Here is a 13,122-nt window from a genome sequence, read left to right as displayed (position 1 = left end):
GATGAGGCAATCTCCTAGTGAAGTGTTGACTTGGGACTATATTGGGGCGAAGCACAGGCGAAGCACTGCTACTTGGGCGCAGAGATTGTCCGTGCTGTGGTGAGAAAGTACTGATGTGTTGCATGATATCTCTGCATCCAAGCAGCTTAGGGGCAACGGTGGAACTGAACCCCCAACGTTTCAGGCCACTGCATTCAAGCCCAGATACTCACTACACTACCACGGCCCAAAGGTTTGCATTTCAACCACAAAGGTTGAAAGATTCAAACCCTCAATCAGGTTATCTGAAGTCAGACGTCTTATCCATATAACACTCCAGGGCTGGGAAGTTCTGCTGAGATCCATCATCACCACTGAGATCTCAAACCGTACGGCCTGGGACACCAACCCACTGGTACGGCATGGGACACCATTTACAATGGTGGAAGCTGGGAATTGAACCCACAACTTTTCAGACTACTGCATGCTAGCCCAGCTCCTTAGTCTCTTTACTGTGAGCTTCTAAGAGACTAGCCAGCCCTGTCGCCTCACTGAAAGCTTCTAAGAGACTAGCCAGTCGCCTCACTGAGAGCTTCTAATAGACTATCCAGTTGAGTCACTGAAAGTTTCTAATAGACTGACTGCGGTTTCTACATGAACCTTTATAGAGACTTACAGCCCTGAGGGGTGAACTAAAGGTGACAGAGGAATTTGAAAGGTAACACAGACACAAACCTTGCTGACTGTGGGCAATGTTGCATAAACACACTTCACACTTATCACAGTTCCTTTATATCACATCACACCTTTCAAAGAAAAACAACAATGCATGCATCACCTCCTGTCTTCCTGGTAAAGTTGTATGTGCCACAGATCAAATCACCTGAGGCAACATAAATGCAACATGTGTAGCAGCTCTGAGCTCTGCAAGAGCATTCCGTCTCAAGTCCTATGTGAGTATATACCCTACTCCATTCAGTCTCAAGTCCTATGTGAGTATATACCCTACTCCATTCAGTCTCAAGTCCTATGTGAGTATATACCCTACTCCATTCCGTCTCAAGTCCTATGTGAGTATATACCCTACTCCATTCAGTCTCAAGTCCTATGTGAGTATATACCCTACTCCATTCCGTCTCAAGTCCTATGTGAGTATATACCCTACTCCATTCAGTATATAAGTATACTCTTTTGATCCCGTGAGGGAAATTTGGTCTCTGCTCTGCAATCCGTGAATTAGTGAAACACACTCAGCACACAGTGAACACACAGTGAGGTAAAGCACACACTAATCCCTGCGCAGTGAGCTGCCTGCAACAACAGCGGCGCTCGGGTTAGGTCAGCGTTTCTCAAACTGTGGGTCGCGGAGACATGCCAGGTGGGGCGCGAACTGACGTGAAAAACAGGAGTTTTTTTTATTTATTTTTTTATCTGTAGCCTGGGCCCAGGTAGCACCCGATGCGCAATGGATGCACTGTGTTATTCACAGGGAAGCGTTCGTGTCAAGGCAGCTTAGTTAGAGATTTTGAACGTTGTTGTGAGAGTGGTGAATTTCATCAAAACCCGGCCCTTAAAAGCGCGTCTATTCTCCGCACTTTGCGAAGAGATGGTAGCTGACCAAAAGGCTGTACTGTTTCACAGCGAGGCAAGGTGGCTTTCCCGAGGTAAAGTAGCCTACTGTCGCGCGTGTTTGAGCTCCGAGTCGCCTCTTCTTGGAGGAAGAGCGCATGTTTGCATCTGCAAGCACGTTCACTAAGAACATTTCTTGACGAAGCTGGCCTATCTTAGCTATATATTTGATATATGTTAGCTGGATTATGGTTTGATATATGACTGGATTATGGATCCATTTAATGCAGCATGTTGGTATATCATTGAATATATTGTACAATGCTGTAAAATGGCCTATGCTTCCTAATATGTTGCTGGAAAACAGAAATATGTGTGTTATGTATTTATTTATTATTATATCTGCAGCACCAGCTGATTTTAACTCTGTTGAAGAGGATATATTTAGAACATGTCATTATTTCAATAAATTTGACAATTTTAAGCTTGACCTACAGTAGGCTACCACTTTCTTAGAGCGATGAGGGACAGGTGGGGCTCGAGAATGCCCCCTTCATCAAAGTGGGGAATGAAAGAAAAAGTTTGAGAACCACTGATCTATCACAGTCACGAGTTGGGTCGCGATAGTCTGTCATTTTTAAAAAGTGGGTCCCCAGAAAAAAAGTTTGAGAAACACTGGGTTAGGTGCCTTGCTCAAGGGCACTTCAGCCGTTCCTACTGGTCGGGGTTCGAACCGGCAACCCTCCAGTTACGGTTCAAACCAAAATGTCCAAAGTGCTAACCAGTAGGCCACGGCTGCCCCAGTCTCAAGTCCTATGTGAGTACCGGTATATGCCCTACTCCATTCAGTCTCAAGTCCTATGTGAGTACCGGTATATGCCCTACTCCATTCAGTCTCAAGTCTTATGTGATAATATGCCCTACTCCATTCAGTCTCAAGTCCTATGTGAGTACCGGTATATGCCCTACTCCATTCAGTCTCAAGTCCTATGTGAGTACCGGTATATGCTCTACTCCATTCAGTCTCAAGTCCTATGTGAGTACCGGTATATGCCCTACTCCATTCAGTCTCAAGTCCTATGTGAGTACCGGTATATGCCCTACTCCATTCAGTCTCAAGTCCTATGTGAGTACCGGTATACAGTATGCCCTACTCCATTCAGTCTCAAGTCCTATGTGAGTACCGGTATATGCCCTACTCCATTCAGTCTCAAGTCTTATGTGATAATATACCCTACTCCATTCAGTCTCAAGTCTTATGTGATAATATACCCTACTCCATTCAGTCTCAAGTTCATGTGATCATATACCCTACTCCATTCGGTCTCAAGTCTTATGTGATAATATACCCTACTCCATTCTCACAAACAAGACTTCTCTGCCAATCACACAGCATGTTTAACAAACCACTGAAACAACCAACTGACTGAAAGGTCCATTCCCACTATTTATTTTAAGAAGTTTACTTAATGGGGTTAAGGACAGTGTAATACAGAAAAAAAACATTCTGGGGAACCAGCTACACTGATGAAGACAGTGCTGCAACGGTGGAGGACAGTACACATTGGTCGTAGTGTTATCTGATTGCGTCGAAGTCTGAAATCATTCAGAGTAAACATGGTCTAGTGTTATCCAATTGTGTGCAGTGAGATTTTTAAATGCATGCTTGTTGCCGCCCCTCGAGTTGGGCCATTACATTGCTCTTTGCCAGACCCTTAATCTTTCTAGATTATCAGGGTCTGGATTTTCCAGGCTAGCTTTGAACAATGTTGCTCTTCTAAATCTGTGGCTGTAAAAAGTCATTGACTGAGACCGAGAGTTTATTGCACATTAGATTAGTAGAGTAATTTAGAGTAATTACAAAACAGAGCATTCATGGGAACCAACAACATTTGAAGTCGGGAAGTTCGGTCTGGACTTGTTCCGTTGTGGAGCAACTATGCCCGAACCAGAGCGTTTCGGACCAGAAGAACTTCTGAACGGTTTTGTTCAGAGCTAAAAATGCAACTGTGTTTGACAGAGGACAGATGTAGGTTGCTAGTGACAAATTATTAGCTTTCAGTATGGTATGATGTCTTTGTAAATGACGTTTAAAGTGTTTCATTCATCCCGGTTCTCCCTAACAAAAACGCTGTTGCTATAAGGTAGACATTTAGATTTTGCCGTTGCGTCTGTTGTAGAAGACATTGACAGTGCCATAACTTTTTAAAAAATGACCAGATAACAATGTTAAGGCAATTGTGGAGAAGAATGATGTTTCAGGTGTTCCTCCTACAGGATTCACCCCCTGTATCAGTTAAAACACGCCCCATAATCACGTCCCAATGGAGCAGTATCAGGCTCATATTCTGACTAGAATTTGAGTATGACGACGTCAGGCTATTACTTCAACACACAACAAAAAAAACACACTTGGAGCGCTCTTTACTGGTAAATAATAACAATTCTGTAAGCAGCGAAAACAGCAAAGCACGCTTTTGAAACGTGCTAAAACCTGACAGGAAATGGCATGAGATCATCAGCAAACGCTTTCGTGATGGCTAACTTCCCTTACCCACCTCAGGAGAGTGACAGCGGAACACAGTGCTATCTGTGTCAGTGCAGCAGGCACATCCGTCAGGTGGAGAATATGGGTCGTGTTTATTTGCCCAGTTTTTAAATTGCGCATCATGACAACACAAATGAAGTATTCAACAGATCTAATAGAAGGCTTTAGCCTCAAACGTTTTAACCATCAAGTGCTTTTAAAAGTAGTTTCTTGAATTCTTTTAATTGCTTTTGGCAACACAATTATGGTGCAGTGAAAGTAAAAAAAAAAAAAAAAGAACATTGCGGCTACAGCACAGTACCACATGTGATGGGGGGGGGGGGGGGGTACTGCGATCACCGCCCTGTTGTTCTCACCTCTGTTGTTATGAAGTGCGGTTTTGAGCGGTTAGTTAAAGATCATATTACATCCTCCCTGTCTTCTACATTACACCCACTCCAGTTTGCCTACAGGCCAAATAGGTCCACAGGCGATGCAATAGCATTTGCTTTAAACACTGCTCTCTCTCACCTGAATAGGAAGGAATTTCATTACTTACAATTCCCTTTATGAGTTTGTTTAATTTAAAGCTATTTCAGCAACTAAGGCAATTCAATGGCCAGAGCATTGTGTGCTAGAGAAGTTTAAATATGTTTTTTTAAATCTATGCTAAGATATTCTAAAACTTTCAAAGGTGGGACCTTACTAAAAACATCAACCACAGAATTGTGGTGATAAAATTGCTGTCTTTTGGTTTTCAGGGCAGGGCAACAGATCAAAATATGTCTCACTGAGAGGGGCGTTTTGCAAAATTGGCAAGATGGAGGAGCAAGATCTTCGCCACTCAATAGAAAACCATGAGTAAGTCTTGAATGTCCTATACGGCATCTATAAACTATTTGTTCGTGTTTGGATTGAAAAGAAGAAAACAGTCTTCTTTTCAGTAGGATGGTTTGTTGTTGGTTGCTTGTTGTTGGTACATTGGTCCCATTCAGATTGCCACTTATCTGTGATGTAAGAATTCAGTGTAGGTTTTCCTTTTATGAGTACATGACAATAAACTACTTGAACTTGAACTTTGTTTTCTTCAGCTCTCAGAGTAAGTGTAGTCACATATGCTGCCCGGATTCACTAGCAAAATAATTAGGTTAATTGAGCACTGGGGAAGTGTGCTTTTATACTATAGCATTTTACAAAGCTGACAATTGTGTGAATGATCATGAGATTTGTGCGAATGGTCATGTACTGCATTTCGTTGTCTTTGTACTTGTACTCTGCACAATGACAATAAACTTGAATCTAATCTAATCTAATCTAATGTTATCCGTGCTTCAGGTGGATGTAGCCTGAGAGTCTTGGGCAGAAAAAGAGCACGGTATGCATGCACACTCACACGCACACACACACACACACACAGACACACACACAGACAGACAGACAGACACACAGACACACACGGCCTACCTCTTTGTTGTAGGGCAGCCCGTTGTACCAGCCCACAAAGTCTTTGGCGGAGTACACACCAGGCAGGTGCTCCCCAGGTACACCCATAGTGCGGTTCCCCTCAGCACCGTAGCTCTGACAGACAGACAGACAGACAGACAGACAGACAGACAGAGACAGATTTGATTAAAGGTGTTGCTTGCATGCTTGTCACTGCCGTATGTGAGTTTGTGCTAGCTAAAGGGGACAGGCTTTGCAATACGACTTGAAATCAATACAATCTCAATAATAATAATAATAATAATAATAATAATAATAATAATAAAATGTATTAACTAAATATATATAAAAAAGAAAATAGAAAAGGTATACAGTATAGTACCCAAGACAAAATAAACAAACAGAAATGATAATAATGATAATAAATTAGCAGAGACATGAATGGAATCATTCACTATTTAAGGAAAGCAATTTTATATAAGTGGGTCTTTAGACTAGATCTGAAAACAGCCACAGATGGTCCAGATTTGATGTTATAAGGGAGGCTGTTCCAAAGCTTGGGTGCTCTAACTGCAAATGATCGGTCACCCCTAGTTGACAGTTTACTTTCTGGAACAACTAAAAGTCCCAGGCTGGAGGATCTGAGGGGCCGAGCTGGACAGTAGGGGGTTAATAAATCTGTTAAATAGTTGAGAGATGGAATGACGATTTAAACAGGTGAATAAGGCGTTGCAGTAATCAAGTCTAGATGAGACAAATGCATGTATAATTCTCTCTGTGTCCTTTAAAGAAAGCATTGATCTGATTTTGGAAATGTTTCTCAGTTGATAATAACAGGACTGCACAAGGAGTTTTACATGTTGGTCAAATTTTAAATCTGTATCAAATAAAACCCCTAAGTTTCTAGAAGTAGTCTTGTTATTTGAGGCTAAATTTCCAAGAAAAGTCTTAGCTTGATTATAGACTTTGTCAGGGCCAATGAAAAGGACTTCTGTTTTGTCAGAGTTAAGCTGTAGAATTTTTTCTGAGACATCCAGTCTTTCACATCAGCTATGCAATCCTGCAGTACAGTTAGCTTGTTAAGCATGTTTGGTTTGACTGAGAGGTACAGCTGTGTGTCATCAGGATAGCAGTGAAATGATATGTTATGGCGGCGAATTATGTGGCCTAGAGTTAACATATACAGGGAAAACAATATTGGTCCTAAAATTGAACCTTGGGGAACACCGCAAGTAATAGCTGAGGTAGAGGAAGTAAAATTACCTATTGAAACAAAAAATGTCCTGTTGGATAAATAGGATATGAACCAGTCCAAAGCAGGACCCGTTATGCCAACCCATTCTCTTAGTCTTCTAATTAAAATAGCATGATCAATGGTATCAAAAGCAGCGGTGAGATCCAGCAACACCAAAACAGAGTGCTCACCAGAATCAGCTGCCATTAGTTAGGGCTGTAACGATACACCAACCTCACGCTTCGGTTTGTATCACGATTTTTGACCCACGGTTCGATACGAATCTCGATTTTTCTTTTTTTTTTTTTGGGGGGGGGGGTTAGACATTTTATTAAATAACATTTTAATAGCCTCCCTTAGAACACCAGAGGATTACAATATAATATATCTATTATTTTATATATCAAAATATTTTTCTGAATGACTGATATTTATGACAGCACACTTTATGCAGATTAGCCTATAGCCCAGGCCTACTATTTTTTATTACAACTCTACCTCTTTAATTCAGCTGTCTGGTTGAAGCCTGGAAATATTGTAAACAAAGTAGCATATAGCTTAGCCTATCATAGTCTACTGATTGGACTGTTCAGTTTCCCCATGTGTGTTTAAGTTTCAAGGTAATACTTGTTCTCCTTGGGACAGGCCCTTTTGGGAAACATTGGTATTGAGATGATCAGTCAACTTCAGTGCAAGAGTTTTAAACAAATATGTGCAGCATGCTAATGATGCTAAGCGGATTTAATAGTAATTTAGCTAGTCGTCTATGCGTCCTTGCTTTCACGATTGTGAATGTTTTATTTAAGTCGCGCGTGTTCATTGAGCAGGAGAGGGAGGGAGAGTGAGAGGGAGGGAGCGCGAGAGAGAGCGGGGCAAGGAGAGGGGGTTCTATACTGTTTGGTAAAGTTGCACACATAGTCTACAATGAAAGCAAGGAGAGGTATGAAATTATTATTTATTTATTTGTTTGTTTTTGGACAACGTAGGCTACCGATAAGTAAAGCGGGAGTTGTGGGTTGCTTTTGCACTGCGTGAAACACTAGAAAGGGTGTGTCGCGATTCTGCCTTTTCACACCGCGACACAGTATCGTGGATATGAATGTCGCGATTTCGGTTTCGAATCGTAAATCGTTACAGCCCTACCATTAGTAGATCATTGGTTACCCTGATAAGAGCAGTTTCAGTGCTATGCATAGGACGAAAACCTGACTGAAATTTCTCCAGGATGCTATTGCCCTTTAACACTTCAGAAAGTTGCATCAAGACCACCTTTCCAGAATTTTGGAGATAAAGGGCAATTTAGAGATTGGACGAAAGTTTTTTAGAATGGAAGGATCAAGGCCAGGTTTTTTTAGGAGGGGCTGGACACTGGCTGTCTTGAAAAGGTCAGGGACACACCCTGAGGAAAGAGAATTATTTAAGATTGATAGCAGACTAGGGCCTATAGCACTAAACACTTTTTTGAGAAGAGTGGCTGGTAAAATGTCTAAAGGACTAGATGAAGGATTCATTGCTGCAACAATGTCAGTGAGAGTCTGTATAGAGATAGGTCTAAAATAGCTCAGGTTATTAGGGCAAGAAGGGGGGCATGGAACATTAGCAAGAGACATCGGAGATGGGATATTTGACCTAATATTAGCAATCTTATCAATAAAAAATGATAAAAACTTTTCACACTCATCAGCAGAGGATGCCAATACAGTGGCGGGAGTAGGATTCAGGAGGCGATCAATAGTATTGAACAGTACATAATAATAATAATACATATCTCCGCATATATTCCTATGCAGCTTTAAATGAATAGCCTACTGTAGCCTACTTTCAGAGGGCCAAGCAGAATATTTCAGCACTGGCAAGATCTCTCTACACGCTCATAGATCTCTAAAACACAGCAAATTATATCAACACCAGTCATAGATCTCTATAAAACAGTCATAGATCTCTACGATTGTCAGTCATAGATCTGTGCAATCATCTGTGACATAAGAGTCTACAGCTCACAGTCTGTATTCAAAGCCGTAATAATTTATAAAGATAATTTATTTTCCAGACCAATATGCACGATAGCTCAAATAAGCACTACTTAGCTGCTACTTACAGGGTTCCCACTCTAAATCACATTAGATTAAAATTTAGATTAGATTTTTTGTGACTTGATTGTGATTGTGCAAAAAAAAAAATTGAACAGTGCAATGTGATATAATGTGATACACAATATAGGCAGGTGGTACAGTATAAACAGTATAATACATATAGTGCAGTGTAGACAGTATACAAATAATAAAGTGGTATGGTTTACAGTAATATAAATTAATGTATTTTCTCAAGATGACGTCTGCCTGTATACGTGAACAGTACTGTCTTTCAAAACTATCTTTTTAATAAACTGTCTGTACACTTACAGTTCTCAATGCTTCGATTTACATGTAGGGACCCTCATTATACTACCATGGAATCGTGGTGCTATTTTGAGCCTTGTTATTGGTATAGAAATAGCGATTTCTTTTTACTTTACCTGTGCCTCAAAGACTAGCAGAATTAGCGGTTTGCGACAAGGCTTTTTCCGTTCTTTGACAAGATTTCTGTGCAATATAACTTGGTGAGCTTCACTTCCCGTCGTTTTGCTCATCGAGATAAATGTAATAGAGAAGCTTGCCGCCAACAAGTAGCCTAATCAAGATCGTTTCCCAAGCTGTAGCCTGTCTCTCAAGCTCAATCATATGAGGTAAATATTGTACCAAGTATTTCACAAATGTTTGGTTTTAAATATGAAGATAGGCTATGAATTTCCAATGCATTGTTATAAAAATCTGCTGGGTCAAGCTAACGAAAATATAGCTTAATAATGTTGGACAGCTAGCATTGACAGTACTGACAGTACTGACAGTGCCAATAAACAACATGGCAGAAATGTTCCTTGTCTTAATTCATGTATAATCCTGAAAATCCTGTAGATTAACAATATAATTTTAAAGTCCTAATGATCAGCCTACTTATTTGTATGATCCGCAGCTGACATGGAACGTTATTAACCGGTTCGCAAACTTTATTTTTTTGTTCTAACTGGTTCAGGAACGTCAATTTTAGGGTTGAACCGAAAACCAAACGTTAAAATACTGTTTCTGTTCGGAACGAACCAATTGGAAAAAAATTCTGGTTCAAAGCCCTGGTTTGCGATAAAACTGGTCACATTCGATTAGCATGAAAAGAAATCCCAGAGAACGGTTGAACTCGGTACACATGTGTTATTAACTCCTAGGTTGATTTTGCGCTGGAATTGTCCTTTAAATACAAATATGTGCAATGTATTAGCAGTAGCCTTATAAGAGCAGAAGAAACATGGATATGCAGTAACGCTTGGTTGGTTGTCACCAGAGCTAGAGTTCAGTAAGGTGACAGCCGCAGGGAAGAAACTTCCCCTTAACCTGCTGGTTCGGGTGCGGAGAGACCATGTTAGGTGCGGGACCTCCTCCCTGTAGGTTGTCTCATCGTTGTTGCTGATAAGACCAATAACCGTAGTGTCATCTGCAAACTTGACAATGGTGTTAGAGCCATGTACAGGTGTGCAGTCGTAGGTGAAGAGGGAGTAAAGGAGAGGGCTCAGCACACAGCCCTATGGTAAGCCGGTATTCTGGGCGAGGGTTGAGGTGGTGAGGTTATCTAACCTAACAGACTGCGGTCTGTTGGTTAGGAAGTCCAGAATCCAGTTACAGTTGGAGGTATTGATGCCCAGTTCTCTAAGTTTGGTGATCAGTTTGGAGGGGATGATGGTGGTTTATCTGAAGTCAATGAACAGCATTTTCACATAGGTGTTGCCAGGGTGCAATTTGTAGGGGGGGATGGGTAGGATTCTCCCCCCTCTGGTCTTGATATCCTCCCCTCTGCTTAATTATTTTCATCGCCGGGGGGGACAACATTTATCCCCCTCTGCCCCTCATATTGATTAATGCTACTTCATATAAGTAAAGTGCTGCAACGTGAGAACAGTAGGCAAGCCTACATAATAATCTGACATCAGAAACGCACCGTCACCGTCAGCACTCATGCTGCTGACAAAGTGGCTGCGTGATAACTTAATTTGGCCTTGATCGTGCAGAATGTCAACTGTGTAATCCATCATAAATGGCTAGTTTCAATGGAAAAGTTAGCTGGACAAATGAAAGAAAACGAGAAGGATTCAGTGAAGCATATCGTCATATTTTAGAACCTTCAAAATTAGAAAACTGATGCAGCTGAGATGGAGGACAACTCCACGTATAGAACGTAGGCCTATTGTCCGAAGGAACTTACATTAAATGAGGAGATATTAGCTGAATGTCACAAAAAGTGTTACAGAAATGGCTTGGCATCACTTATTCAAAGGCTCTCTACCGAAACACCTGTAGTTTGCGGAGGACGAACGAGAAAGCACTCGTTTGATAAATCAGCCAGTAGGCTATGCCTAGTAGACAAATAACTTTCAGAAATAATCTGCACTGCAAAAACGAATGTTGGTGGGTATTTAAACTATCTAGCGGGTGTTTTAACAGCTGCAAGAAATAGAAGCTTCATGGTCTTTATGTTCTGGTTCGTAAATTATTTTCATAAAACTTCAAGTTGCCCTATAACTTTACTCTCCAAACTTCACTGCACTGTAGCCAATTAACTGACAGTATGATAGTAGGCTATTTATTTTCTGCAGGCTACAATAAACACTTTTTCAACTTTTGCAATATTACGCACTTGGCTACTGAACGCAAATCAGCAGGAGAGAGAATGCACGTAGCCTACAGTACGCAGCGTGTAGTGCAATGTGTAGGCTTTTTGGTTACCAACTAACACTGTTAGCCAATTCACTAACTCAAGACTTCAGTGCCATCATATACAAAAACATTTTTCATAACAAATACAGAAAGGATGGAGGCAGCAAAAGTAGGAGTCGTTTCAGATGGGGCAAGAACAAGGTGAATTTGTATGCTTGTCAAAACGTAGACCATTTCTGCTTGGGAAAATATTTGTATTAATGTATTTTGGCAAGTCGATTTTAAAATGCTACAACAAAATTCCCAGAAATTCCATGACCCGTGGGAACCCTGTACTTATTGGCATATCTTCACTGTAATTCATATTCCTTCATATTGCAATCTGCAATTTTCCATCTATTTGAATTGCCATTTCCTCTTGAGAGGTAAAACAACTGTAAACATTTAATGTAAATTGTAAGTCAGGTTTATTGGCCAAGTATACTTGCATATACAAGGAATTTGTTCTCTGCATATCACCCATACGGGGGTAGTGTACAACACACCCACACACACAGTGTACACCCATTCAAACACACACCCTCAGTGGGCAGCCTTAATCCTGGCGCCCGGGGAGCAGTTGGGGGTTAGGTACCTTGCTCAAGGGCACCTCTATGGATGTGGATGTGGGACAGCGCTGTTCAATCACTCCCCCCACCCACATTTTTCCTAAAAGTCAGGGATCGAACCGAACCCTTCGGTCACAAGTCGGATTCCCTAACCCTGTAGGCCACGGATGCCCACTGAGTCACACGTATTGCCCACATATTGCTCTTGCGCGCACCTTTCAGTCACACTGCTATTTACTGTTCTTGTGCAATATCAAAATATGAACCGGTTGTCCAATATTTGCAGGTATCTGCAAGACTTTACCTCAGGGGTGGGCCAACTGAGCACCACGCAGTTTAATCCGGCGCGCCGAGCATTTATTAGTTTATCACAGATCCGGCCCGCCACGCACTTTAATCCGGCCCGCCAAGCATTTATTAGTTTATCACAGATCCTGCCCGCCACGCACTTTAATCCGGCCCACCGAGCATTTAATTAATTAGGTTATCATAGGCCGCTCGCTATGTTTTTCCAGCTTAGACAACGTTGTGATTAACTTTAGGCTACTGCAAACTGCTTTACGCTCTTCTTAGAGAGCGTTTACCATGTCAATGTCAAAACAGCTTGTTACATCGAGATATATAGTATCTCTATTGCAGCAGATCTAACTACGTTATGCTACTTCATTTAATTGGGAACGCATTTGAGCGTGCACAAGAGGGAGAGACTGCGACAGGCTCCAGCTGGCTTGTTATTGTTGATAATTTATATCTCCTTCTTATAAGAAACCAGCCAGCTGGAACCTGCCGCTCTCTCTCCCTCACGTGCATGCTCAGACTCATTCCCAAATAAATGGAGTAGCACAAGTTCAAGTTAGATCTGCTGCAAAGGAGTATAATCTCAATGTAACACAATTAAAGCAGTATTCATCCCTCATTCCCCTCAAAGATGTCTACATCATAGGTATAGGTGACATGATAACCTAAATGTCACCATGCACCACCAGACAATGTATACATTCAGTTTGAGATGTATCTTGT

General features: G+C 41.4%; 1 protein-coding gene across 1 annotated transcript in view; it reads right to left on the bottom strand.

Annotated features, from left to right (window-relative positions):
* The window catches only part of fdxr (ferredoxin reductase), a 51,191-nt gene that overhangs the window by 30,096 nt on the left and 7,973 nt on the right, over nt 1-13,122 (bottom strand). The window contains exon 6 of the mRNA XM_076266957.1: nt 5,540-5,653. Within this exon, the coding sequence (XP_076123072.1) occupies nt 5,540-5,653 (114 nt within the window). The remainder of the gene's footprint in view (nt 1-5,539; nt 5,654-13,122) is intronic.

This window comes from Alosa pseudoharengus, unplaced genomic scaffold (assembly GCF_046254945.1).
Source record: "Alosa pseudoharengus isolate Yale_2024_CS ecotype anadromous, Long Island Sound unplaced genomic scaffold, YU_APseudo_1.1 YU_APseudo_1.1_scf_4, whole genome shotgun sequence".
NCBI classification, from domain to species: domain Eukaryota; kingdom Metazoa; phylum Chordata; class Actinopteri; order Clupeiformes; family Clupeidae; genus Alosa; species Alosa pseudoharengus.
The sequence above is the reverse complement of the archived record's forward strand: the minus strand, read 5'-3'. Positions and strand labels throughout refer to the sequence as shown.